This window comes from Molossus molossus, unplaced genomic scaffold, assembly GCF_014108415.1.
Source record: "Molossus molossus isolate mMolMol1 unplaced genomic scaffold, mMolMol1.p scaffold_m16_p_31, whole genome shotgun sequence".
Classification (NCBI taxonomy): Eukaryota; Metazoa; Chordata; class Mammalia; order Chiroptera; family Molossidae; genus Molossus; species Molossus molossus.
The window spans coordinates 1,510,716-1,537,915 of NW_023425368.1; the positions used below are offsets into that span (position 1 = coordinate 1,510,716).

Consider the following 27,200-nt stretch of genomic DNA (forward strand, 5'->3'; position numbering starts at 1 on the left):
TGAGAGAGCGACTGCGCAGGCGCCAGCCGGGGGCGCGCGTACGTGCGTGCGCGGCGCCGGAAAAGAAGGGGCGTGGCTACGCCGCGCCTGCGCAGTGCAGGGCGCGGGGGCGGGGCGGCCGTCAGCTGACTGTGGCGGCAGCGGCCTCGCGGGGACGACCGTTGGCGGCGTCGCAGGCTCCGGAGAGAGGGTCGCCGGCGTGTCAGTTCTCGGCGGGCGCGGCGCGGGCGGCGGAGCGGCATGGCGACCACCGTCAGCACGCAGCGCGGGCCGGTGAGGCTCCGGCGGGCGGGTCTGCGAATGCGGGAGGCCGCGCGCGATGGCCCGGGGTGGAGGGCGGCCCGCGGCCCGGTACCGGGGGCCCGGAGCCCGGCCTGTGCCCGGAAGGGAGAGCCCCGCGGCCCGGTACCGGATGGGAGAGCCCCGCGGCCCGGTACCGGGGGCCCGGAGCCCGGCCTGTGCCCGGAAGGGAGAGCCCCGCGGCCCGGTAGCGGGGAGCCTGGAGCCCGGCCTGTGCCCGGATGGGAGACCCCGCGGCCCGGTACCGGGGAGCCCGGAGCCCGGCCTGTGCCCGGATGGGAGACCCCGCGGCCCGGTACCGAATGGGAGAGCCCCGCGGCCCGGTACCGGGAGCCCGGAGCCCGGCCTGTGCCCGGATGGGAGAGCCCCGCGGCCCGGTACCGGATGGGAGAGCCCCGCGGCCCGGTACCGAATGGGAGAGCCCCGCGGCCCGGTACCGGGAGCCCGGAGCCCGGCCTGTGCCCGGAAGGGAGAGCCCCGCGGCCCGGTACCGAATGGGAGAGCCCCGCGGCCCGGTACCGGGAGCCTAGAGCCCCGCGGCCCGGTACCGGATGGGAGAGCCCCGAGGCCCGGTACCGGATGGGAGAGCCCCACGGCCCGGTACCGGGAGCCTGGAGCCCGGCCTGTGTCCGGAAGGGAGAGCCCCGCGGCCCGGTACCGAATGGGAGAGCCCCGCGGCCCGGTACCGGATGGGAGAGCCCCGAGGCCCGGTACCGGATGGGAGAGCCCCGCGGCCCGGTACCGGGAGCCTGGAGCCCGGCCTGTGCCCGGAAGGGAGAGCCCCGCGGCCCGGTACCGAATGGGAGAGCCCCGCGGCCCGGTACCGGGAGCCCGGAGCCCGGCCTGTGCCCGGAAGGGAGAGCCCCGCGGCCCGGTACCGGATGGGAGAGCCCCGAGGCCCGGTACCGGATGGGAGAGCCCCACGGCCCGGTACCGGATGGGAGGGACCCCACGCGCGCCGCCGCCCTCCCTTCCCGGGCAGAGCCGGGCTCGCAGGGCCACTGTCACGGGCCGGGAAGCCCCGAACGCGCAGCCACTTGGACGTGGCCCGGGCACGCGAACCGCGTGGGCACCGTCTCGCTCCCCCCTCTGGCTGGGGAGGAGCCCTCCCCGCGGGGTCCCCGGGGCACAGCCTCCCTGGGGGGCTGTGCGTGGCCCCGACGCGCAGTCCCGTGTTTCTCGTGGGAACAGCCCGTGGCGGGCCGGGTTGGGACCCCCGCTGCGCCGCACCTGCCTCCCTCTTCCCCCGGTGACGCAGCGGGGTGGCCGCCCTGGCACCAGACGGGCGGGTCGGAGCCCGAACCTGGGCTTGCTGCCCTCCCCGCGGGCGCCTTCCTGGGGGGCTTCAGCTCGGCTGACCCTGGAGCGGGCCGGGTGTCAATGTGCAGACGCGTGGAGCCTGCGCGTCGGGGTCCCCGGTGCATCTCTGACTTCCCGGGCTCTGGGGGCCGCCCCGCGCTCTGTCCGTGTGTCACCAGCACGCCTGCCGGGGTGCTCTGTGCGACCCGTGCCCGTGCAGTGACGGTCGGGCTGGGCAGAGCTGCTGGGGTGCAGGCAGTGCCCTCGCCTGGGTGGCAGGTGGGACTCCCTCAGCCAATGTGCCTGGGCACGACGCTAGGGCAGCACTGGGCAGTGTCTGCTGCGGGCCTCCGGTGTGCACTGGACCACACAAGCGGCCTGCGGGTCTTCTCCCAGTTAGGTGGGAAGCGGGCTGCCTGCCCTGGGCCGGGGTTGGAGGGAGTCAGGTTGGGAGGAACCTGACGCTTGAGAGACGAGCAGAGGTTGCTTGAGGTGGGTGTGCAGGCTGCGGGGAGGCCAGGAGAGGTGCTGGTGCTGAGTGAGGACAGGCATGGCCAGAGCGCCCTTCCAGATGGGGCTGTGGCAGCCGATGGATGTGGCCCTTGAGTTTTATCTGGTGACTACAGTGTCAGTTTTTAAGAAACATTTTTGCCTGGCGCGCACACTGTAGTTTCCACCCCTCCTGCCCAACCCACGCCCTCTGGGTCAACCAGTACTCGAAGGACCTTTTGCCAGTTAGCAGAGCCGGGCGGAAGACTTCTCCGTTAGCCAGGGTGCAGTGACTTGTGCACTGGGTGCCGAGGAGGCAGGGGCAGCCGGGGCACTTGGCCTGCCCCCAGAAAGAAGCTGTGATGCCAGCTAGTGCTGGTGGAGGCGGCATTTGGCAAGTGATCGCTGCGCTAGGTCCCGGCTGGGCAGCAAGGAGGTTCAGCCGAGGCCCAGGGAGCCCAGAGCCTGGACTCACTCACTTGGGACTGACTGTGAAGTCTGACTACTGCCTCCTGCCCCCGCAGTAGAGGAGTGACGGGCAGGTCCCTGGCGTGTGAAGGAGGGCGGGGAGTTGGTAGGTCTAGAGGGCCTCCTTTGCGGTTGCCTGGGGTCCCCAGGGGCCGGAGGAGACGGGTGTGGGAATCAGTGAAGCACCTCGATTCTGCTCCATCCCAGCAGCAGAGCCGAGGTGGCTTGTCCCTTACGTTCCAGGAGACGTGCTGCTTAGCCCCTGAGCAGTCAGAGGGTGTCCCAGCTCCATGCTGTTTGCCCCGATTCTAACAGTGCTAGTATTTTTGTGGCGACAACCCTTTTTCTGTCCAGTGTTTCTGTCTAGTTCACAGACTGTCAAGAGCACCCGCCAGGCACCCGCCAGGAGTAAGACTGTGGAGGCCCTGCCTTCCGCCAGAGCTCGGAAGGAGTGCGGGCCACGCTGCTGTGGACCCCAGAGCTGCCCGTCAGCTTGAGGGGCGCTGCCCAGGCTCCGTCAGGGCAGCGTCAGCTCTTGGCAAGCCTCCCGTGAAGTCCAAGCTGATAAGGGCCCAGGGTCAACCTGTATCGTCAGAGATACACACGCATCTTTAAACAAGTTTTGTGCTTTTGTTTGTCCTATTTTTTCTTTCTTTCTCTGCCCCGTTTTGAATTGAGTACATACAGGTTTTTAAAATTCACTCTTTTGTTCTTTGCTGGCTTGGAGAATATATACATTATTACATTTTTGTTCTCTTTATGATTATTCTAAAAATTTAACATGAAGACATATCAGGATCTAGGGTCAACCATTATGTTTCTCTCCTGGTTGTACGCTACTTCCGGCGACCTCGTCCCCGGTCTGTCAGGTGTGATCAGCCGTCCTAAGAGGTGTGCCTTGTGTGAGCCAGTGTGTGTCCGGGGTGCGCACCGCTTGTGCCTCCTGCTGCCCAGCCCTCCTTCGGACCACCCTTGCTTCCAGCTATCCTTCAGAGTGTCCTCAGGGGCAGACTCTTGGTGCTGTTTGACGGTTGTCAGGCCGGGCTCTCGAAAGGCCTCTGCTGTGTTTGGCATTCTGGGTGCACAGTCCCCTCTCCGCAGTGCATGACCTTCCTCTGCTCTCTCTTCTGGGCCCACGCTGTGAGAAGTCAGGGTCCACCTCCCGGCTCTGCCGCAGCGAACAGCCTCTTCCGGTGGGCACTGCTCTGCTCTGTCCTAAACCCACCCGGGAGCTGAGTGTGAACTGGGTGCTGGCAGTCAGCTCTCCAGCTGGTCGCTTGCCCGCTCTGCCTCTTTGTCCTTGTGTGCAAACTGCTCTCACCGACAGACTGACCCTGCACACAGTGCTTGCCCTGGCCGGGCCTGTGGGGAGAACCCCAGCCTTTGAGCTGCTGGGTCCCTGAGTCACTTTCCATTTCTCAAGCAACACGGCTGTTCCTTGTGGCCGTCCTGTCTCAAGTTTTGTGCACACTGTTTACCACCCCCCATGCCTCTTCCCGGTTCCTTCTGTTTCCACACCTGCTGGATGGTGGGAGCTAGGGCAGTTGGTTGTGCAGGACTGGGGCCGCATCAGCTGCGGCCACCAGGCCCCGGGAGGCCTGAAAGCTGCCTGCACTTTGAGGGACTGAGGGTGGTGACTGCAGGTGGTGGGCCAGTGCACGAGGCAGGCGACACAGCAGCAGCTTGTCGTGTTTGGAGACTCCTCCGGTGAGACCGGCCGCCTGTGGGCTTGGTGACAGTGGCTTCCCTGCTGTGAGTCACGGTCTTCACTTGGGCTTCTTGCCACAGCTCCTGCAGCTCCTCGCCTCTCTGTCCTCACTCTCGGGGTCTCAGGGCTACAGCACCCCCGTTCCCCATCTGGCCCCCTTCCTGAACAGGTCCATGTGCTCTGCCGCGCCCTGTTGTCTTTCTGGAGTGGTTTGGACACCTGGATCAGAACAGCTCCTTCCTTCCCCTGGACCTCCCCACTGTGCGTGGGTGTGGTCCCCCTCCCCCCATTTAATGGCAGCTCCATCCTGTACGTTGCTCAGGCCAAAACCTGGGGAAGCCTTTGCTGCCTCTCGACCCCTGGGGAAGTCCTGCAGGCTCTGCCCGCTGAGCAGGTCTAACCACCGGCTCTGTCCCAGCCTCTGCCCCACCCACACGCTCACACTGCAAGGCTGGTCCACCTGCTGCCACACCCTGCAGTCAGGTGCCAGGCACATCCCTGTCTCAGCCTCTGTGGCCCTTGGTCCTCTGGCCTCTTGATCGCCCTTCACTGTCTGTCTCAGCCACGTCCCTGCTGTCCCTCAACCTGCCAGACAGGCTCCTGGTTAGGCCTGTGCACCGGAGTTCCCTCCCCCTCACTGCTCCTCCCCTGTATGTGCATGACTGATGCTCCACGCAGCTCGGGTCATTGCTCAGAGGGTGCTTTCCCCGTGGCCTGCCCCACCACGTCCCGGCTGCGCTTCTCCACACCCGCGCACTGGCAGATGGGCGCCAGGAGAGCAGCGACGGCTCCCGGCAGGGTGGTCTGACTCTCACACACGCACATGGAAGGCCTTGGTCGCCCGTGCCCACCGCTTGGCCTGTGCCCCCAGCACTGTGCCCAGCCTGCTGCACCGGCATCTGTCCGGCCCTGAATACACCCGGTAGCCTCTGGCTGGCTGGTTTTGTGTCACTCGAATGAGGGTAGGACATTCCTTCTCAGGCTCACGCACAGGGACGAGAGGCTGTGGACCGCGGAGTTCCTGGTAGAGGCCTCTTCAAAAATGTTTTCTACATCCTCACTCGAGGGTGCCATTTACCTTCAGATGGAGGGGAGAGGGGAGCAGAGGGAGAAACATCGATGTGAGAGACACATCGACTGGTTGCCTCCCACACAACCCCAACCAGGGCCGGGGGCCGAATTGCAACCAAGGTATGTGCCCTTGACCTGAATCGAACCCGCAATTCTTTGGTCCGCAGGCCGGCGCTCTGACTGCTGAGCCAAACCAGCCAGGGCAGTAGGGACCCCTTTTAAAATCATGCATGTTCTTGTCAGTGTTTGTTTATTCATTTTATCCTCACCCGAGGACATTTTTGCATTCATCTTCAGATAGAGCAGGAGGGAGAGAGGAAGGAAGAGAAAGAGAAACATCCATGTGAGAGAGACACATCGATTGGTTGCCACCCACACGACCCCAACCGGGGCTGGGGACAAACTGCAACCGAGGTACGTGCCCTTAGTGGGAACCAAACCCGGGACTCTCTGGTCCACGGGCTGAAGCTCTAACCCCTGAGCCAAACCGGCCAGGGCCTTGTCAGTGTTTACATGCTATTTTGGTTGGGGAACTGTGGTCATTGTCTCATGCGTCTCCTCTCCTTCCTCTGCTCAGCCTCACCCCGCGGCTCTCCATTCCGTGCGCACAGATTGCAGTGTGTGCTGTGGCCTGCAGCAGAGCCGGCACAGCCAGACGCTCTGGCCTTGTGTGTGCTGTGTGCTGTGTGTGCTGTGTGTGCTGTGTGTGCTGTGTGTGCTGTGGCCTGCAGCAGAGCCGGCACAGCCAGACGCTCTGGCCTTGTGTGTGCTGTGTGTGCTGTGTGTGCTGTGTGTGCTGTGGCCTGCAGCAGAGCCGGCACAGCCAGACGCTCTGGCCTTGTGTGTGCTGTGTGCTGTGTGTGCTGTGTGTGCTGTGTGTGCTGTGTGTGCTGTGGCCTGCAGCAGAGCCGGCACAGCCAGACGCTCTGGCCTTGTGTGTGCTGTGTGTGCTGTGTGTGCTGTGTGTGCTGTGTGTGCTGCGGCCTGCAGCAGAGCCGGCACAGCCAGGCGCTCTGGCCTTGTGTGTGCTGTGTGTGCTGTGTGTGCTGCGGGCTGCAGCAGAGCCGGCACAGCCAGACGCTCTGGCCTTGTGTGTGCTGTGTGCTGTGTGTGCTGTGTGTGCTGTGTGTGCTGCGGGTGCTGTGTGTGCTGCGGGCTGCAGCTTGCCTGTGTGGGAGCTTCTGTTTGCTGTAACCCTCTGTCCCTTTAGGTCTCAGCCTGGCCCAGCCCTCCCCGTCGTGGTTCCAGTGGGATCATGTCCACCTAGAGCTGTGTGATTAGCTTTGGACATGTCTAGGGTGCAGGAGTGCCTCCTTGGGCCAGGTTGTGGGGACTCCAGAGCCCTCAGCACGTGTGTTCTCAGCACCAGGGTGTGTTGGCCCCAGAGCACGGAAATGGGTTCTCAGAGGAGACAGAACAAACATAGGTTCCTCGGTGGTTTGTGGCCCCCTGAGCTCAGGCCCTCAGAGGGTCGTTGCTCCCTCAGGTTTTCGTGGCATCACAGTGCCATCGAGTTCAGGAAGGTGCAGACCCGGGAGCTCAGGTGCAGGGGGGTCAGAGGTGGACGCCCCTGGGTGGGGCCGCTTCCCACCGCACTTGTGTCTGATCCTCGCATGGGCGCAGCGTGCACTGGGAGACTGAGTGAAAACCACTTATGTTTTATCGTTTAATTCCACGGGCGTCACTACGTGCTGGAAGGAGCCTGGCAGCTAGTTGAAGAGCATTTCTCGTAACAAACAGAAGTTACAAGTTACGGCCACTGAAAATATTTGGGGAATTTTTTCAGATATGTTAGTTTTTTTGGAAAGTAATGAGTTATTTTTTTTTATTACAGCTATGATATTTATGTAAACTACTAATTTGTGTGGAATTTGCTGTACTATAATTTACAAGTAAATACATTACATTAAAAGTTGCTGAATAGCCCTGGCCAGTTTGGCTCAGCGGTTAGAGCGTCGGCCTGCGGTCCAGAGAGACCCGGGTTCAGTTCCCGCTAAGGGCACGTACCTCAGTTGCAGTTTGTCCCCGGCCCTGGTTGGTCGTGCGGGTGGCAGCCACTCGATGTGTCCCTTTCACATCGATGTTTCTCTCTCTCTCTCTTCCTCTCTCTCCCTCCCGCTCTATCTGAACAAAAAATGGAAACGTGCCCTCAGGTGAGGATAAAAAAAAAAAAGTTGCTTAACAAATAAAGCTAAGCGTTAGAAGTTTTTTTGTTTTTCATCTAATTCGCAAGTTAAGTTTTTAGTCAGTTATTCCTGACCCGCGTTAGAGGGTGAGCGTCCCTGCTGTTCTCGTGGAGACCGCGCGTTGCGGACACAGCACACCTGCGTGCTGGAGTCCCACGGCGGGTGGCGTTGAGGCAGTGACAGTGGCTCCTTGGAGGGACAGCCATGAAGGCCGAGGGCCACCGCCAGCCAGTGCGGATGCCAACCGCGTCTGGGCGGGGCCGCTGCGGGAGGGCTGTGCTGGGCCCAGCCTTGTGTGCAGAGGGGTGGCCTTGGTGGCCGTGGTTCTTCCCATTCGACTGGGTTGACCGGCGTGGGGGCGAGGGCGACATCCCACGATGAAGAGGTCATGCTGTTTCGGTCAATCACGTCTGGACTTGAAGAAAGTGCCCATTTTAAACAACCAGATTGCAAATCTTTTCTTTCTGGAAAAGGTGCCCTCGGCGGAGGAGCTCTGGCTTCCTCTCAGGAGGGACGCGTGGGGAGAAAACCAGCCGCTTTAGGAAATGTGAAATCGCAGTTTTGAAAATAGACAATATTTATCAAAGTAGCTCTCGGTTTTAAGAGAAGGTCAAACCCAGAGCTCATAGAATGCGAGCTCTGTGCTTCTCCAGTGTGGGGGCAGCTCGGGCTGAACCCGCGCGCGCAGTGAGGCAGGTGAGCTGTGCGCTCAGCAGTGACCAGCAGGCGGCACAGTGTCAGTGGATTGGAACAGTCTCCCCGCCGCCCCTCCCCCACTGAACTTCAAACTTGAATGTTAATTTCTGAATTTTTTGTTGTTGTTGTTAATCCTCACCCAAGGATATTTTTCTATTGATTTCTAGAGAGTAGAAGGGAGGGAGGGGGAGAGAGAGAAACATCAGTGTGAGAGACACATGGATTGGTTGCCTCCTTCAGGACCCTGGCCAGGGCTGGGGATCAAACGTGCAAGCCAGGTACGTGCAAGCCAGCACGTGCCCTTGGTCGGCAATCAAGCCCTTAACCCTTCGGCTCACAGCTAGTCCAGTGCTCTAACCGCCGAGCCAAACTGGCAGGGCAATTTCTTAATATTTTGAGACATAAAACCTCCTTGTGGTCTTTGCTCAGAGGTCATGCTGCCCCTCTCCTCCAGGCACCCACGACAGGGAGGCTCAGGGACAGCTCCCTGTTCAAGGCTGCATGGGTCTCTGCGTGTGCTGCACCTAGGCCCAGGAGACCAGGTGCCCGTGGTGAACGTGCCCCTTTCCTGGGGCTGTGACAGGACAGCGATGAGGCAGCAAGCGACCTGTGTGAGCGGTTCCGTAGCAGTGAGCCCGGAAGTGGGCCCATTGGGTCTTAACACGAGGGTTTAAAATTGTTTGTTCGTACTGAACTCAGTATATTCACGGTGTAAGTGCCAGCCAGACTATGTCACAACGTGAGCCGTTGCTCACTGTTGTCAAGGCCAAGCATCCTCTCTCCCCCAGTCTGGGCCAGTGAAGCGTATACTTTGCTGTGACTGTTCAGACGTCTCCCCATCACATGTGGCAGAATGAGTGTTCAGATCAGCACTGAAGTGTTAACACACCTTAAGAATTCATGCCCAGGTGGTGAGGCTCAGTGGTTGAGTGTCATCCTGGTCAGGGCACGTGCCCAGGTTGTGGGCCCAATCCCCAGTCAGGGGCATGCAGGAGGCAGCCAGTCGATGTTCTCTTTCATCAGTGTTTCTGTCTGTCTCCTTCTCTCTTAAAAAAAAAAAAGAGAATTCGTGTCTATCGGTGATATTTCCCAGCGCGGTCACTGAGGTGACGGGCTCGCGTTGGCACCCAGAGGGGTGTGCGTGTGACCTGCAGACACTGAGCAGGTGGCTCTCTGAGGACCTGGACCTGCCCGTCTGGACTGAGAGCCCCGGCTGCAGGCAGACCTGTCCCCCAGGCTCACAGGCTCGGGCCTGTCCCCTCCGGCTTGTTGCCTCCTGAGACAGAGGGCTGTTTCCTTCCCTTGCCTTTTCCCAGGTGAAATTAAATTTGTTTCCCACACTTTAGGTTTCGGAGTGATTCTGGGTTGGAGGGACAGTTGTGCAAGAGCTGCCTGCCCCAGCCGGCTCCCTGTTGTCCGCGTCCCGTCGCTGGTGCGGCGTTCACGTCGGAGCCCTGGCTCTGCTGCCGACTCCAGGTCGGCCCAGGGGTCCCGTTTCCATGTGGCCGTCCTACTGCCCTGCATTCCTCCGGGCCTCTGGCCATCGTGGCTGCTTAGTCATCTGCACTCCAGAACCGTGTCCTCAGACTGGCCTTGTGGTCTCGGACCTGACAGTGACCACTGGTCAGGGTGGGTAGACCGTCCCTCACTTGGGGTGTGGTGTCCTCCTCACCGGGCCTGTCACTGCTGCTGGTGGCCGTGACCACCTGGCCGAGGAGGTGTCGGCCAGATCGCTCCACTTTTCTCCCGACCCTCGCTCCCTTTGCACCGTCAGTTTATGTCGAAACCCTCATTTCATGCTTACAATTCTGTAGTTTAGTCTTCGTTGAAAAATAACACTAGATACTTAGACTTTCTGATATAATCGTATTTTTTCTCTTGAAACGCGGCTGTGTTCTCTTCAATGAAAACCTAGAAGCCTTCAGTGAGAAGGGACAAGCACCTGCAAGTCCCTGTCTAGTGAGGGGCAGACAGGGAGTGGGGACCGTGCAGGACGCGGAAGGCCTTGCCTGAACCCACATCTGTGAACGCCTCGTCCCCTGTCCCCTGCCCCCTGTACCCCACCCCGTTTCCAGTCCCGCTGTCCCCCATCCCCCTGTCCCTAGCCCCTGTCCCCCATTCCCTGTCCCCATCCCCTGTTCCCTGTCCCCTGACCCCCACCCCGTCCCCTCTTCCCAGTCCCCATGTCCCCCTGTCCCCCGTGTCCCCCGTCCCCCATCTCCCCACCCCCTGCCCCCCTGTTCCCCCCCATCTCCCTGCCCCCTGTCCCCCTGCCCCCCATCTCCCCGCCTCCGTCCCCCATCTCCCCGCCCCCTGTCCCCCCCGTCTCCCCACCCCCCCCATCCCCTTGTCCCTCTCACCACTCACTGTGCTCACACGTCTCACTGTCCCGCCGCCGCCCTGTCCCTGCTGGGTCCTTGGCTGCAGAGGTGGCCTGTGGCGGCGGCGCTTCCTCCGGGAAGGGAAAGGAGGCCTGTGCATCAGTCCCTTCGCGGGGCTGGGTGTGCTCCTGCGCCCACGGTGAACAGACCAGGCCAGCGAGGGCGCCTGCCAGCGGAGCCTGTCCGTGGTCTCTGGGTGGCTGACAGAGGGCATCCGGTCCAGACTCGGCTGGGACGGTCTGGGTGTGAGCGCTCTGGGAGGTGGGGGGGGGGCGGCAACCCAGCCTCTTCACTGCACTTTTCTGCTCCCTTAGGGCTGGGGGTGGGCGGCCTTGAGCTGTGACACCCCGGGCATTCTAGTCCTCCTGGAGGGTGTGGCACACACTGTCACCCGAAAGGGGGCCCTCTTGTCAGGACCAGCCCTGGGGACCTGCTGGGCCCTGTGCCACATAAATACCTGGGGAAGCACGGGTGCTGGGCCCCCTGGGAGGGCCGACTCCTCCTGGCAACCCTGGTCCCCAGGCACCCGCTGATGCTGTCGGGCTTCTGAGCGCCGGAGGTGGGCCGCCCGGGCGGGGACTCTAGGGCAGGGAAGGTGTGAGGTGTTCTTGCCGGCGACACCTCTGGCCCCTTGTCCCTGTTCGACAGGGTCTGTGTGCAGGGTGACCTGCAGAGTGTACTTCTGCTCTCTAGGGGACCGTGACCGGAGCACCAGGCCCTGGTCGGGTGCACAGTGTCTGGGGACAGCCCCGGGGCTGGGGCCTTTTCTCCACACCAGCTCCTCTGCCGGCTCTGGAGCCAGCAAGCCCTTCGAGAACGCATCCCTGGGCAGTGCAGAGCCCAGCAGGCATCTGGCCTGAGGTTGCCAGAGCTCACACTGACTCTCGGGCTTTCTTTTGGGCATTTCAACTAGGAGTCCCTTTGTGATGTCCCCTCGGGCTGAGGGGAACCAGGGTGCCACAGGTCGATGGCCCCCTTCTCGCAGGGACCAGGTAGTGCGTGGGCCTTGTGGCTCCCGTTGGTCCCCCGGCAGCCAGGCCTCCTGTCTCATGGTCTCCCAGCTCCTCCCCTCCACGGGCATTTATTGGCTCCTTTATCTGGGCACTTCTCAATCCATGATTCCTCCAGGCCCTACACAGCCTGCCCAGGCAGGAGCAGAATCGTCGCTGTCTGAGTCCCCAGCCCTCCCCCCGGCCAGTCGCCTTGCTGTGCAGCCCTGTGTTCTGGCTCAGGGACACAGCCGTCCTCCCTGCTCCTCTCTGCCCTGGATCCTCCAGGGTGCTGCCTCACGTCTGCACTGGCTCTCACGTGTCTCCTCCACTGTTTCTGGAGCACTGTTCTCTGGGAGCCTTTCACGTCTCCCTCAGGGTACATGGTCCCCCTGGCACATCCCCTGGGACGTGTCTTGCAGCCCGGGAACCAGGCCCTTCCGGCTCCTTCCTCCTCTGCATCAGGATTCCGGTGGACAGAGGCTGCGGCGAGAGGCCCAGGGCGAGGTCTCGGCGCTTTCTTGTGACCCACCCTCCCCTTTGTGCCGTGCGGGCGTCTCTAATCTGATGTTAGGTGACCGTTTGGACGTGTCAGTGCCGCAGGTTCTCCCCGTCACCTCGGCTCGGGGCTCGGGTCCCCACTCAGCGGCCATGTGGGCCAGTGCCTTGTAATCAGCAGACCTCGCTTGGAGTGGCCCAGTGAAACCGGGTCACGGGCACGTAGACAGAGCTTGTGACACCCAGAGCAACCCGTGACGCCGTCCACTGAGCCCACCTGGGCCTGCATCTCTTTCTGGGGCAGCATGACCTTCGCAGCTGGTGCCCTCCCGTGCCCGCTGAGGGACAGGCTCCTTCGCAGCTGGTGCCCTCCCGTGCCCGCTGAGGGACAGGCTCCTTCGCAGCTGGTGCCCTCCCGTGCCCGCGGAGGGACAGGCTCCTTCGCAGCTGGTGCCCTCCCGTGCCCGCGGAGGGACAGGCTCCTTCACAGCTGGTGCCCTCCTGTGCCCGCTGAGGGACAGGCTCCTTCACAGCTGGTGCCCTCCCGTGCCCGCGGAGGGACAGGCTCCTTCACAGCTGGTGCCCTCCCGTGCCCGCTGAGGGACAGGCTCCTTCACAGCTGGTGCCCTCCCGTGCCCACGGAGGGACAGGCTCCTTCGCAGCTGGTGCCCTCCCGTGCCCGCGGAGGGACAGGCTCCTTCGCAGCTGGTGCCCTCCCGTGCCCGCTGAGGGACAGGCCCCTTCGCAGCTGGTGCCCTCCCGTGCCCGCTGAGGGACAGGCTCCTTCGCAGCTGGTGCCCTCCCGTGCCCACGGAGGGACAGGCCCCTTCGCAGCTGGTGTCCTCCCGTGCCCGCTGAGGGACAGGCTCCTTCGCAGCTGGTGCCCTCCCGTGCCCGCTGAGGGACAGGCTCCTTCGCAGCTGGTGCCCTCCCGTGCCCGCGGAGGGTCAGGCCCCTTCACAGCTGGTGTCTTCCCGTGCCCGCGGAGGGACAGGCTCCTTCGCAGCTGGTACCCTCCCGTGCCCGCTGAGGGACAGGCTCCTTCGCAGCTGGTGCCCTCCCGTGCCCGCGGAGGGTCGGCCCCTTCACAGCTGGTGTCTTCCCGTGCCCGCGGAGGGACAGGCTCCTTCGCAGCTGGTACCCTCCCGTGCCCGCTGAGGGACAGGCTCCTTCGCAGCTGGTGCCCTCCCGTGCCCGCTGAGGGACAGGCTCCTTCACAGCTGGTGCCCTCCTGTGCCCGTGGAGGGACAGGCTCCTTCACAGCTGGTGCCCTCCCGTGCCCGCGGAGGGACAGGCTCCTTCACAGCTGGTGCCCTCCCGTGCCCGCGGAGGGACAGGCTCCTTCACAGCTGGTGCCCTCCCGTGCCCGCGGAGGGACAGGCCCCTTCACCAGCGGCTGGTGGCCTCCCGTGCCCGCCGAGGGACAGGCCCCTTCACAGCTGGTGCCCTCCCGTGCCCGTGGAGGGACAGGCCCCTTCACAGCTGGTGCCCTCCCGTGCCCGCTGAGGGACAGGCTCCTTCACCAGCGGCTGGTGGCCTGGTGGTCACGGGCGAGGTGGTGTTTGGGGTCCCCAAGCTGGATGCCTGACCCCAGTGACCGTTTATTGTACAGATGAGGAAACTGAGGTCCAGTGCAGCCTGGGCACCTGGGTCCTGAAAGTAACGGGAACCGGGGCCGCCCTGCGTGGCCCGGCCTTGCTAGCGCGTCTCCTCCCACAGGTGTACATCGGCGAGCTCCCACACGACTTCCTGCGCATCGCGCCCACGCAGCAGCAGCAGCAGGTGCAGCTGGACGCGCAGGCCGCCCAGCAGCTGCAGTACGGAGGGGCGCTGGGCACGGTGGACCGCCTCAACATCACCGTGGTGCAGGTCGGGCTGCGCGGGCAGGGAAGGCGGTGGGGGCCTAGGGCTGTGTCGGCAGATGGAGCTTTTCCTGGTGCCCGTTGTCCTCAGTTACACCTGACGAAAAGAACGTCTGTGAGGAATATTGATGGACACCCAGGGTTTTGCCCCAGATGCTTACACTTAGTGATGAGCGTTTACTGCCCCTGCTCAGGGCAGCAGGCGGGTGGGGACACGTAGCTGTCCCGATGAGGCCGGGCAGAGGGCAGGGAGTCTGCCTGCCAGGGGCCCCGCTGACGGCCGGCTGTGCCAGCGAGGCCCAGGACAGTCGGGAGGTGGAGCTGTCTGTGAAGCGTGAAGAAGGGTCTCTGTGAGCTGCCGGCTTGTGGGCGTGGTCAGACGCAGCGGACACGAGTCTGCGGACCTGGGTGAAGGCGTCCAGTGCCGGCAGCACAGACACTCAGCTCTTCAGTGTGTGCTGACGGGGTCGCAGCCACAGGGCCCTCACACCTGAGGCACCTGCTTTAAAGTAGGTGGACCCTCCTCTCCGCGCCCTCCTGTGACCCAGGCTGGTGCCCTCTGCATTCTGGCCCGGAAGACGCTGGGAATAGCGCGGTGAAGGGGCGGAGAGCCTGTGGCCTGCGCTCTCAGTGGTGTGGTTTCTCATTTCTCTGACACTGGCTTTATTTCAGGCCAAGTTGGCAAAGAATTATGGCATGACCCGCATGGACCCATACTGCCGGCTGCGCCTGGGCTACGCGGTGTACGAGACGCCCACGGCCCACAACGGCGCCAAGAACCCGCGCTGGAATAAAGTCATTCACTGCACGGTGCCCCCGGGCGTGGACTCCTTCTACCTGGAGATCTTTGACGAGGTGAGGGCGGCTCCTGTCCCTGAGCCACACCGGCTGCCAGCGTGGCCGAACCGGGCAGGGAGACCCCGAGTTGTGGCTCCTGAGGCCGCTCCAGGGACCTGGTGTCCCCGGGCAGGGAAAGTGTGCTGTGGGCTCTCAGCTGCATGCGGAGCTCGTCCCGGAGGCCGCACGAGTTAGCGGGCGCCCTGCTGTGAGGGGTGTGGGTGGGCAGTGGCCGGTGTCTCCAGGGTTCTTGGTGGTGTGAGTTGCAGGCAGTCTGCCCGAGTGTCCCTGGGGAGTGGTGGAGGGGTGCAGGGGGGCAGAGGGGTGAGGGGGTGGGATACAGAGGGGGAGGGGCAGAGGGGGGAGGGGAGGGGTGTGGGGGCGCAGGGGGAGGGGCGCAGGGGGCCCTTCCTCAGCCTGGCCTTCTGGCCGCCTGTCTGGAAGCTCCTGCCCTGGGGCGCCCGGCAGGGAGCTCGGAGGGAAAGCGTGGGAGGCAGGGTGGGGAGCTGGCCCCTTCCCTGTGCCCCTGCCTTGACCTTCTTCTCCTCTGCTTCCTCGGGAGGGTCACTGCCGAGAGCTCCTCCTTTCCTGCGCTTGTGCCTCGGGCTCTGGGGCCTGTGGGGGACTCCCCGCCTGGTGGGGGGTGGCCTGAGTCTCCAGGCAGCTGGAGTCTGTTGATGCACTGCCTGGGGCTGAAGGTGCCCCGCGTGCAGAGGTGGCCAGTCCCAGGGTGGGGCTCTTTGATGGGGACAGGCTTCAGGAGGTGGTCTGAGGGGCAGGGGTGGGGAGCACTTGAGGGGCAAGGAGTCTCACTGCCTCTCCCTGTGGGGCCCGCAGCGAGCCTTCTCCATGGACGACCGCATCGCCTGGACACACGTCACGCTTTCCGAGGCCCTGAAGCAGGGCGAGGTGGAGGACAAGTGGCACTGCCTGAGCGGGCGGCAGGGTGACGACAAGGAGGGCGTCATCAACCTGGTCATGTCCTTCTCGGTGAGCGTCCCCAGGCAGGCGGCCCAGCTCCGCACGAGCCCCAGGTGGCCAGTGGCACCTTCTACACTAGCTCAGCGGAGCCTCGGGCGTGGTCACGAGAGCCCCTGCCCTTCCTGTTCTGCTGGGAGTGCAGGAGAGTGCTGCGTGGGGCCACGCCACGGGGCCACGCCCCACCTTTCGGGGTGTGGCTTCCCTTATGGCCTTGAAGGGCTTCCTGTGCAGTAGTGAGGTGTCTCGGGGCTGCACGGGGATTGAGGGGGGATGGCGCTGGCCCTCTGGACTGGGCAGCAGAACTGGCTGCTGGGCCAGCGTCTCGGGGCCTGGCTGCTCCTCAGCACCCAGCCGCTCTGGGGATCCTTGGGGACAGCAGAGGCAGTTGATGGTCAGGCAGGGTTCTGGTCCGGGAGCCTGGGTTCCCACCGCCTCCTGTGTCACTGAGGAAGCTTGTGGTCTCCGTCACTTTTTCTATGGAAACGTCCCAGCGGGCGGGCCAGGAGAGAGCAGGTGTGGGCCCCGTGGGGCTGCAGTCCTGTGGGCCCCGCCCCTGCTCACTGCCCGCCTGTTGTAGAGCCAGTCCCGGCCGCGGCGTGGCTCTCTCGTGAGTTTTCCTTAGACCTTTAGTGCAGACACAGCCGCTGTCACACCAGGTGAGCAAATTAAGCGTCAGGCTCAGGACGGCTGCATCCTGGCCGGCAGTTCACACGTGCTCGCTCTGGGCCACGCTCTCCTTCCGTGACATCTTGGGTGGCCTGGTCCAGTGGGTCTGGCGACGTTTTCGGCCCGGTCATTCACCTGAGCCGCAGCAGAAGAGCACGTTAGGGTGCTGGTGAGGGCTGGTGCCGGGGGCACTCCGCACGTGAGACTCGCTCCGGGCCCTGTGCTGTGACTGCAGGGCTCGCTGAGGCCGACGTGGAGGGGCCACGTGTGCTGTGCTCTGTGACCCTGATCGTCACGTGTGTTTCAGTCACTGCCGGCGACCATGGTGATGCCACCTCAGCCTGTGGTCCTGATGCCCACCGTGTACCAGCAGGGCGTTGGCTACGTGCCCATCACAGGTGAGTGCCACTCCCCCCGGGGTGGTTCCTGGGGTGGTGGTGGAACTCTGAGGGGTGTGGGGATGGGTCTCCAGGTGCCTGAGCACCTGCCAGAAGCGAGGGTCAGGCTGCGTGTGTGTTTCTGCGTGTGGGTTTCTGCGTGTGTGTAGGAGACAGAATGTGCTTCCCCTGACCACTGGCACAAGTAGGATGAGTTGAAGTTTACGGAATGTGGAAATGTGATTCTTAACATCTTGGTACGTGAGTTACCATAACGAAGCACCATGGTCCTGTTGGTGGAGTGAACCGTTTGCTGTAACGAGACTGTTTGGTCACGTGGAGTGACCTCTGTGAGCTGCTCTCCGTTACGAGCAAGCAGCTCCGGCCGCACAGCAGCGTCAGGCCGCGTGGAGCCTTCGTGTCTGCGCTCAGGCCTGAATTCGGCTGCTGGTCCCCTCGCACTTCTGCTGTGACGGCCTGTGCCCAGCCAGCCTTCTGCCATGAACAGCCGTAAACGGCAGGCCAGCCGAGGCAGCAGCTGTTGGCAGGCAGTGCGAGACCGCGACCCCGAGAGGAGGGAAATGGTGAACCCCGTGTCTGCCGTGCGGCGGGGAGCTGGGCTCCAAGCAGAGCGTGGTCGCCCGCTGCACACAGGAGGCAAAGGCCGGAGTCCAGCCAGCGGAAGTGGTCAGATCTGCGGGGGAGGGCACTGCAGAGGAGGCAGATGTGCCGGGCGAGGGCCCAGGCGGCTCGTGCTTGGGGTGCTGCCTCAGGGTTGGGGCAGCATGGGCGTCGGTCTGATAGGACCACCCTCATCCTAACCCTAAGCCAGCCCTGCGAGGGAAGGATGGGAAATGGAGCCAGGAAGCTGTACCCCGAGTCAGAGGTTCCCACATGGGTCAGGGCATTCTGCCTGGGGTGACGCTGCCCTGAGACAGGGACCAGCACTTTCTGCCAAGGAGCTGGACAGTGTGGCCTGCGGCCAGGACAGACCCAGCCCACAGGAAGGGACCACGGTGGCCAGAGACTAGGCAGTAGCTGCCGTGCTCCAGCGGGCGAGGAGGAGGCCTTAGGGGGAGAGGCGCCTCGCTGGGGTTGTGGGGCCTCCAGAGCACTCAGCAAGGCCAGTGGGCTGGCGGCGTGGGGGTGGGGTAGGGGGACACCGGCCTGGGGGAGCCGGTCTGAGGCGCTGTCCCCCCGGGGTTCTGGTTGTGGTTGGATTAGCCGAGGACCTGCATGTAGGTGTCAGTGTGCCCGCCCCAGAGCACGAGACAGCATCTGCGTGAGATTTGCCCTTGAGGGTCCTGAGCTGGAGGTCTGAGGAGCACCAGGTGGCCTACAGGGGGCAGTGGAGGTCTTGTGTTCAGCAGCAGCTGTAACAGCCCACAGACCGGGGCTCAGATCAGCAGGTGTTTCTGCTGACCATTCTGGAGGCCAGAGTCCAAAGTCAGGGGTCACAGGGCTATGGGGGGAGGGCCCTTCCTGCCTTGTCCAGCTCTGGGGATCCAGGCGTGGCTGGGTTGGTGACGGTGCTCCTTGTGTCTGCTCCATCTCCTGAGGTCCCTCCGTGTGTGTCTGTGTCTGCGGATTTGCAAGGACAGCAGTTGCTGGTGCGAGCCCACTCCGCCCAGTGTGTTCACCTCCCTGATCACTGCTGGTGCGAGCCCACTCCGCCCAGTGTGTTCACCTCCCTGATCACTGCTGGTGCGAGCCCACTCCGCCCAGTGCGTTCACCTCCCTGATCACTGCTGGTGCGAGCCCACTCCGCCCCGTGTGTTCACCTCCCTGATCACTGCTGGTGCGAGCCCACTCCGCCCAGTGCGTTCACCTTCCCGATCACTGCTGGGTGCGAGCCCACTCCGCCCAGTGTGTTCACCTCCCTGATCACTGCTGGGTGCGAGCCCACTCCGCCCAGTGTGTTCACCTCCCTGATCACTGCTGGTGCGAGCCCACTCCGCCCAGTGTGTTCACCTCCCTGATCACTGCTGGTGCGAGCCCACTCCACCCAGTGTGTTCACCTTCCCGATCACTGCTGGGTGCGAGCCCACTCCACCCAGTGTGTTCACCTCCCTGATCACTGCTGGTGCGAGCCCACTCCGCCCAGTGTGTTCACTTCCCTGATCACTGCTGGTGCGAGCCCACTCCGCCCAGTGTGTTCACCTCCCTGATCACTGCTGGTGCGAGCCCACTCCACCCAGTGTGTTCACCTCCCTGATCACTGCTGGTGCGAGCCCACTCCACCCAGTGTGTTCACCTCCCTGATCACTGCTGGTGCGAGCCCACTCCACCCAGTGTGTTCACCTTCCCGATCACTGCTGGGTGCGAGCCCACTCCACCCAGTGTGTTCACCTTCCCGATCACTGCTGGGTGCGAGCCCACTCCGCCCAGTGCGTTCACCTCCCTGATCACTGCTGGTGCGAGCCCACTCCGCCCAGTGTGTTCACCTTCCCGATCACTGCTGGGTGCGAGCCCACTCCGCCCAGTGCGTTCACCTCCCTGATCACTGCTGGGTGCGAGCCCACTCCGCCCAGTGCGTTCACCCCCCTGATCACTGCTGGTGCGAGCCCACTCCGCCCAGTGTGTTCACCTCCCTGATCACTGCTGGTGCGAGCCCACTCCGCCCAGTGTGTTCACCTCCCTGATCACTGCTGGGTGCGAGCCCACTCCGCCCAGTGCGTTCACCTTCCCGATCACTGCTGGGTGTGAGCCCACTCCGCCCAGTGTGTTCACCTCCCTGATCACTGCTGGTGCGAGCCCACTCCACCCAGTGTGTTCACCTCCCTGATCACTGCTGGGTGCGAGCCCACTCCACCCAGTGCGTTCACCTCCCTGATCACTGCTGGTGCGAGCCCACTCCGCCCAGTGTGTTCACCTTCCCGATCACTGCTGGGTGCGAGCCCACTCCGCCCAGTGCGTTCACCTCCCTGATCACTGCTGGTGCGAGCCCACTCCGCCCAGTGCGTTCACCTCCCTGATCACTCTGCACAGGCTGCTCCCCACCACGCCTAGGAGCTCCCACGTCTGCGGGGATGGCTCGTCCTCACGGTCGCCCGCACCTGCATGTGTGTGGTTAACGTGAAGTCAGCTTTTCAAGAAAGAGATGAGATGTGCTGTGTGTCTCTGCGGTCCCGTCTCAGTTCTCTGTAGATGCCTGTGACGTTCGCCCTGAGGTGTCCCTTCTAGGAAAGGGCAGATTTCTCTGAGGGCAACTCTCCTTTGACGTCCTCGTCCATGTTGAAACAGCCCTGTCCCGACAGAGTCTGCAGAGGGGACGAGAGAGGTTCTGCCTGCACCTCTGAGACTGAGGTGCCCACTTGATGCCCTGGCCCCACCCCCACGTCCCATCTATTTCCTAGGCCCGCGTGGCATCACTGCGGGCCCCCGAGACCTCCCCTGACACCCCAGGCAGGGGCGGCAGCCTGGACCCCGCCTGAGGGAGACGTCCAGCCAGCGCCCATCACATCTCCCAGCTGGAGTCACCGCAGCAGGGACTTGGAGGCAGACGGCCTCGTCCAGCACTGCCGCATGCGGCCCAGCGAGGGTCGAGCCTCGGTTCCCAGACTCACTGGGAACTCCCTCCCTTTGCTGGTCCAGGCTCCTTGTCAGACTGGGTCTGGGATGGGGCCTGGCGATCCTGTAGGTTTCTCCTGTGCCATGTGCCCCTTTGGGGGGACTTGAGCCCTCCACCACCCCAGCCACGTCCTCAGGCTCCCTCTGCAAGTGCAGGGCGCGGCTCCTGCCTGGCTCCCCGCACGTGCGGGGCGGGAGGAGAGGTGTGCTGAGTGCCTGGACGCAGCCCTGCTGGTGCCCGTGCTCTGCGTGTGCCCGCGAGGGCCCCTCTCCGACGGGAGGGCCCGTGTCGCCCTGTCTGTGGCTGGGACTGCAGGAGTCACCCTGGCTGGAGTCTCCGCTGTGCCCGCTGTGGGTGTGGACTCGTCCTGTGGCCCTGTCAGGAGCTCAGGGCCCCGGCCTGGCCGTGCCCTGCCCTGTGCGGGCACACGCCCTGGCCGTCTGGGAGAGGCAGCCAGCTGTGCTCAGGAGGCCATGACCGTGCTCTGCAAGGTCACTTTGACCTGGGCTTTCGGAGGCTGTTCTTAGTCGGCAGAGGACGGTGTCTCAGTGTGGCGCCGTCATGCTGCAGGGCCTCCTAGTTTGGAGTTCTGCCCTTCCCTCCCCTCCCCCTCCTGGGGGTCCCTGTGGGAAGAGCAGGTCTGTGGCCTTGGTGAGGAGGCGGAGCCAGGGCACCCTGCCGGACGCCTGTCTGGGGTGGGGGTGGCCCTCAACCATGTGCGTGGGCTTAGGGCCCCAGGAGAGGTGCTTCAGTCCGGGGCACGTGCCTCAGTGATGGCACAGGCAGCCACCCAATCCTGAGTCCTCTGTCCAGGGAGGAAGGTGGGATCTGGGTGACCTGCTGTCCCCCCCAGGCTGAGGTCGGTTTTCCTTCTGCTCATGGTCCCACCTGGGTGAGCTGATCCCACCCGACTCACCTGTGGAGGGTGACGACCTCCCTGTCTGGACGACCCCCCTGTCTGGACGACCCGCGCTGAGGTGGTGACTCCGGTGTGAAGGCAGGTGCTTGGCAAGGCCTGGCCAGAGGGGTCGGCAGGGGTTTGCACCCTCTGTGCTGTGCCGCAGAAGGTGCCTGTCCCCTCGGGCCCAGGCGCTGGCCGCGTGTCGAAGTGTGCCCGCACAGCCTTGCCCGCAGCCGGCGCCCCCAGCTTCAGCACCCGAGGTCCTCGTTGCCGACTGTCAGACTGCTGTCGGCATCTTCTGAACCCAGAAAGGGGCAGGAAATCACCTCGGTCTGACGGCCTCCTGGGCCTGCTGGGCGGGTTTCTGGAGTCACAGGGTGAGGGTTTTACGCAGGCTGCTTTGCAGAGAGGGCCTGAGGCGCAGTGTGCGCTGTTAGCGCTCACCCAGCTCACTCCCCACCTGCTCGCAGACCCAGACACACCCCGCGGGAGCTGCACCCTGCTGGGAGGGGACTCAGAGCTTCGGCCCTCTCACCCAGGAGGGCGGGCTGTGAGGGGTGAGGGCAGGGCCTGCCCGCCCGCCCTGTACTCGGAGCCACCGTGAGTGTCTCTTCTGCTGCCGCGTGTGTGTGCTCGTCTGCAGGTGCCCGCAGCCCCTCCGGGGCGCAGTGTATGGTCTAGGCTGCCACGCGTGCCGGGTGGGAGGCTGTTCCAGCTTGCGAGGCCAGGGGAGGGCGGGTCTCCACAGTGGGTGAAGGAGCGGGGTGTTCTGTGCTCTCCCCCTCCAGTGGGGGGGCTCGTTCTGTGGCCTCGGCAGTGAGCTCCGACCCCTGTGGTCTCAGCCAGGAGGACGGTCGGACCGGGAGCGCCTTGCCCTCCCGCGTGAAAGGAGCTGTGTGAGGTGCGGAGGCCAGTGCGGGGGATCGCCCCTCCGTCCCTCCGGGGTTCAGGGCGTGTCGCAGGGGTGCCCGCTGGTCGGCCCAAGGAGGCCAGCAGGATGCCAGGGGGCATCCTCAGCCAGAGCCCGTCTCTGCTCTGCGGACACAGCCCTCCCCGAGCCCTCTTGTGCTTGCAGGAGTGCCCGCCGTGTGCAGCCCTGGCATGATGCCCATGGCCTTGCCCCCGGCAGCTGTGAGCGCCCCGCCCCGCTGTAACGAGGAGGACCTGAGGGCCATCCAGGACATGTTCCCCAACATGGACCGCGAGGTGATCCGCTCCGTGCTGGAAGCCCAGAGAGGGAACAAGGACGCCGCGGTCAACTCTCTGCTCCAGATGGGCGAGGAGTCCTAGACCACGCCCCTCGCTGCCAAGTCATCCTCGCCTCAGCCCTTGGACCGCCCACCCTGGGTTCCCGGGGCACTGTCCCAACAAGAGTCCTGTGCAAGAGCCTGCGCAACCCTCCCTCCCTCCCGCCGCCTCCCACAACTGCCGCACGGTCTGGGGCAGCTGCTCTGCAGTCCGCCGGGGCGGGGCCCTCCTCACTCTGGAGGGAGATGAGCAGATGCTCCCCTTCTCCCCCTGGGGACGCGCCTGATCAGGTGCCGCTGCTTGTCCTTCCCCTGTCCCCCTGTCCCCCTCCATCCCCCCCCGCTGTCCCCGTCCCCCTGTCCCCCTCTGTCCCCCTGCTGTCCTCGTTCCCTTCCGTCCCTGTCCCCCTGTCCCCCTCCGTCCCTGTCACCCTGTCCTCCTCCATCCCCCCCGCTGTCTCCGTCCCCCTGCTGTCCCCGTCCCCCTGTCCTCTGTCCCCCTGCTGTCCCCGTCCCCCTCCGTCCGTCCCCCTGTCTCCCTCCATCCCCCTGTCCCCCTCCATCCCCCTGCCCCCCTCTATCCCCCTGTCCCCCTCCGTCCCCCTCCATCCCCCGCTGTCCCCCTCCATCCCCCACTGTCCCCCTCCATCCCCAAGAGTGCTCTTGTGGAAGGAGCCTCCTCGGCCGGACCTGGGAAAGGCTGGGGCATCTGTCTGCTTTGCTTAATGGGCGCAGTGCTGTGACTTCATCGGGATAGACCTGTTCACTTAGGGCTCATGGTCCTTTACCACCTGCTCGGGTTGTTACAGAACTTGCAAACTGAAAACTCGTGGCCCTCCCTTGGTGTGCTTCGTGGCTGCTCACCAGTGTCCCAGGCCAGTGTGGCTTGGCCAGGCCTCAGCCACAGATTTCAGCCTGACTGCGGATAGCCAGCCTCTCCCCCTCCCCCAGCACTTGGCAGCGGAGAAGGGCTGCCCCTAGCTCAGAGGGTCCCTTTGTCGCCCCTGCTGCTTCACACAGCTCGGTGGGGTGTCATCACCAGGCCGCTTCTCTCCTCGGCTGGCTCTTGCACAGAACCTAACATTGGTGACAAGTAACCGATTTGCTTTGTTAAATGAGGGGTGTGGGACTCGGCTCACTGCTGACAGGAACTTCGCTGAGCACTGTGCAGGGTCCGACAGCGCAGTGTGGGTGGTGGGGACGGCAGTCTGCAGTCTTCCTGGGAGGCCGGAGATGCTCTGGCCACAGCCACAGCAGGGGGACGGGCTGGGTGACGTCCAGTGACGTTTGAGAAGCTTCTCAGAAGTGACGACGAAATCAAGTGCAGTTCAGTTTGCATCGAGCCGCAGGCTCCACCCTCGGGAGTCCTTGCTCAGCCTCGGACGGGATCTTCCCCGCATGGCGTATGGCGCGGGGCAGGTCCTGACCACCGGGCAGCTGACGGTCCAGCAGGAGGAACTTAGGCCTGCTCCCTGCTCCTCCCTGCACGCCTGGGCGCGGCCTGCTCTCTGCCACCTCTGGGCGCTGTCCCCGGCCTGTGTGAGCCTGGAGAGAGCGGCGGCTGCTGGCATCGGCCTGGTGGGGCCTCGGCGCAGCTCGCCTCCGGCTGCGGGTCCAGACCTGCTGGAGCTCTGAGCACCGCTCTTGGTTCTGTGTCGTGTCTGTGGCTGTCTTGTGCCTGTGAGGCTGACTCGAGACGATTGCTTAGGCCTGCAGCGCCCTAGTGTTTGAGGGGCGACCTGAGCACGCCTGGCACAGGACAAGACGGGCGCCAGGTGGCCCCAGTGCCGCTTTTTGCCTTCCCGTGCTGAGGTGCCAGGCAGCAGACACGGGCTCGCTGGTGGGCGCCCCATGTGCCGAGCGCGGTAGCGGTTAGGGTGATCTACATTTGCCACATCTCTGCTTTCCTTTCTCGTGGGCGTGTCTAAGGGATCCAAGGAAGACCTCGTTTCCCAAGGCCTTGGTCAGTGCCAGCGGCCTGTGCACACCTGCTCCAGGCCGGAGCTCAGCCGGCAGGTGCGCCCCCAGGGGCTCCGGCCAGGCCTCATAGATGCCAGGCCTCGGCCCGGGCTGTGGGTGCAGGCTCAGGCAGTTGGATTCTTCCCACCTTCTCCACCCCAGACCTGAAGGCCCCTCCTCACCAGCTCCCTCCAGCTCGGCACAAGTGTGTCTCCGGACCTGTGTTTCTGGTTATTCTCGTGGGGTCCAGTGTCCAGATCTTTCTTTGATTGTAAAATATATTTTTACTTTTCAGCCTTCTAATTTAATAAATGATCTATATAAAAATAGAGAATTAAAATCCTTCAGGGAAAGTTTACCATTTGTGTCCTGAGTATTTTTTTTTACTTTATTGTTGAATGTATTACAGGTGTACCCCCTTTACTTCCCCCATTGACCCCCCTCTTCCCCAATCCTGCCCCCCGTCTACCTTCCCCACACTGTTGTCTGTGGTCATTGGCTATGCAGATATGCGTAGAAGTTCTTTGGTTTATCTTTTCTCGCCCCCTCCCTTTGAGGTTCATCAGTCTTAACAACCAATTTGTACTTCTTGATCCCTTCATCTCCTTCACCCATCCCCCCAGCCGCCTCCCATCTGGCAACCAACAAAAATTCTCTGTGTGAGTCTGTTCTGTTCTGCCTGTTCATTTTGTTTGTAGATTCGATTGTTGATAGATATGTATTTATTGCCATTTTACTGTTGTTGTTGTTCTCCTTCAGGAAGTCCCTTCAACATTTCATATAATAACGGTTTGGTGGTGATTAACTCCTTTAGCTTTTTCTTGTCTGGGAAACTCTTTATATGTCCATCGACTCTAAATGACAGCTTTGCAGGATAGAGTAATCTTGGTTGTAGGTTCTTGCTTTTCATCACTGTGAATATTTCTTGCCACTCCCTTCTGGCCTGCAAAGTTTCTTTTGAGAAATCAGCTGACAGTCTTATGGGAGCTCCTTTGTAGGTAACTAACTGCTTTTCTCTTGATGCTTTTAGGATTCTCTCTTTGTCTTGAACCTTTTGCATTTTGATGATGGTGTGTATTGACATGGACCTCTTTGAGTTCTTCTTGTTTGGGACTTTTTGTGCTTTTGGACTTGTATGTCTGTTTCCTTCACCAAGTTAGGGAAGTTTTTGGTCATTATTTTTTCAAATAGGTTTTCAATTTCTTGCTCACTCTCTCCTTCTGGCACCCCCATGATGTGAATGTTGGCACGCTTGAAATTGTCCCAGAGGCTCCTTACACTATCCTCATTTTTTTTTTTCCATTCTTTCTTCTTTCTGCTGTTCTGATTGGGCATTTTTGGCTTTCTTATATTCCAAATCGATGGTTTGCTTCTTGGCTTTACCTACACTACTATTGATTCCCTGTAAATTATTCTTTATTTCAATTGGTGCATCCTTTATATCTGACTGGTCCTTTGTTATGTTGTTGAGGTCCTCACTAAGTTCCTTGAGCATCCTTGTAAGCAGTGTTTTGAACTCTGCATTTGACTGATTGCTTATCTCCATTTCATTTAGTTTTTTTCCTGGAGTTTTGTTCTATTCTTTCATTTGGGACATGTTTCTTTGTCTCCTCATTTTGGCTGCTTCCCTGTGACTGTTTCTATGTATTAGGTGGAGTTGCCATGTCTCCTGGGCTTCCTAGGGTGGCCTGTTGTGGTAGGTGTCCTGTAGGGTCCGGTGGCACAGCCTCCCTGGTCACTCCAGCTGGGCCTCAAGGTGCACCCCTCGTATGGACTGTACACCCTTCTGTTGTAATTGAGTCATGATTGCTGGTGGCACGTCAGTGGGAGGGATTTACTCAGGCTGATCAGCTGCGAGGACTGGCTGTGCCCACTGACCACTGGCCTCTGGGAGGATCCCTGGGAGGATCAGCTGCGCAGGGCCCGCCACACTGAGCAAGACTGACTTCAGCAGGGCTCTGGTACCCACTGAGTCCAGCACTTGAGTGTGTGGCTTGTGGAGGTGGTTGGGTGGTGGTGTTTCGACGTGGTCTGAAGCTGTCCACTGGGTGTGCCGGCTCTGGGGCCAGGTCAGCCACTGCCTGTGTTCCACCCGGGGCCACCAGGCATAAACTACAAAGTGATCTGCCAATAGCTGCTGCTTGTGCTGGGCTTGGAGGTGCTCAGGAAAAGCCAAGTTGTGAACCAAGGCTGGCTGCTTCTAGTGCTAGGCCTGGGGCCACTTAACGAGAGGTATGGGGCTCACTGAGACCAGATGCTGATTGTTTGAGAGATTTTAGGAAACTCTGAAGCAGGATCCAAGACAGGCCAATCCTATGGTAAAGCCTTTGGAAACAGCTTGGGTGGGCCCGAAAGTTGGCGGGCAGGGCTCAGGGAATCACCAGGGCGGGGCAAACAGTGTGAGCCAGGTTGCTGGAGTCCCAGATATGGGGCCCGTCTGCCACCCCAGGGAAGGGCTCACCAAAGGAACAGCAGCCTCCGCCAGCACGTCTGTCCAGGAGAAAGCTGCCTCTTCAGCCCTCGCCTGAGGCCAGACAGCTCAGTTCTCCCCTGTGTGTCTCTGGTGCCCCTCAAGCTGCCTCCCCTCCAAGCTTAGAGGGAGTGAGTCTGACAAGTCCGTGTGCGGGCCCTTTAAGGAGCTGCCTGGGGCTCCAGCCGCCTCAGCCTCCCTGAGCCTCAGTTCCTGCTGGGGATTCTCTTCCTGGCACTGGAAC

The 27,200-nt window shown here is 62.6% G+C and overlaps 1 protein-coding gene across 1 annotated transcript; it reads left to right on the plus strand.

The window, feature by feature from the left end:
- Positions 1-215: 215 nt before the first annotated feature.
- Positions 216-22,814, plus strand: LOC118643200 (toll interacting protein). The gene is made up of 6 exons (XM_036281164.1): positions 216-273; positions 13,805-13,954; positions 14,620-14,802; positions 15,622-15,774; positions 16,739-16,829; positions 22,356-22,814. The coding sequence occupies exons 1-6, from the start codon at positions 241-243 to the stop codon at positions 22,568-22,570; spliced, it is 825 nt and encodes a 274-aa protein (XP_036137057.1). The 5' UTR covers positions 216-240; the 3' UTR covers positions 22,571-22,814.
- Positions 22,815-27,200: the final 4,386 nt, after the last annotated feature.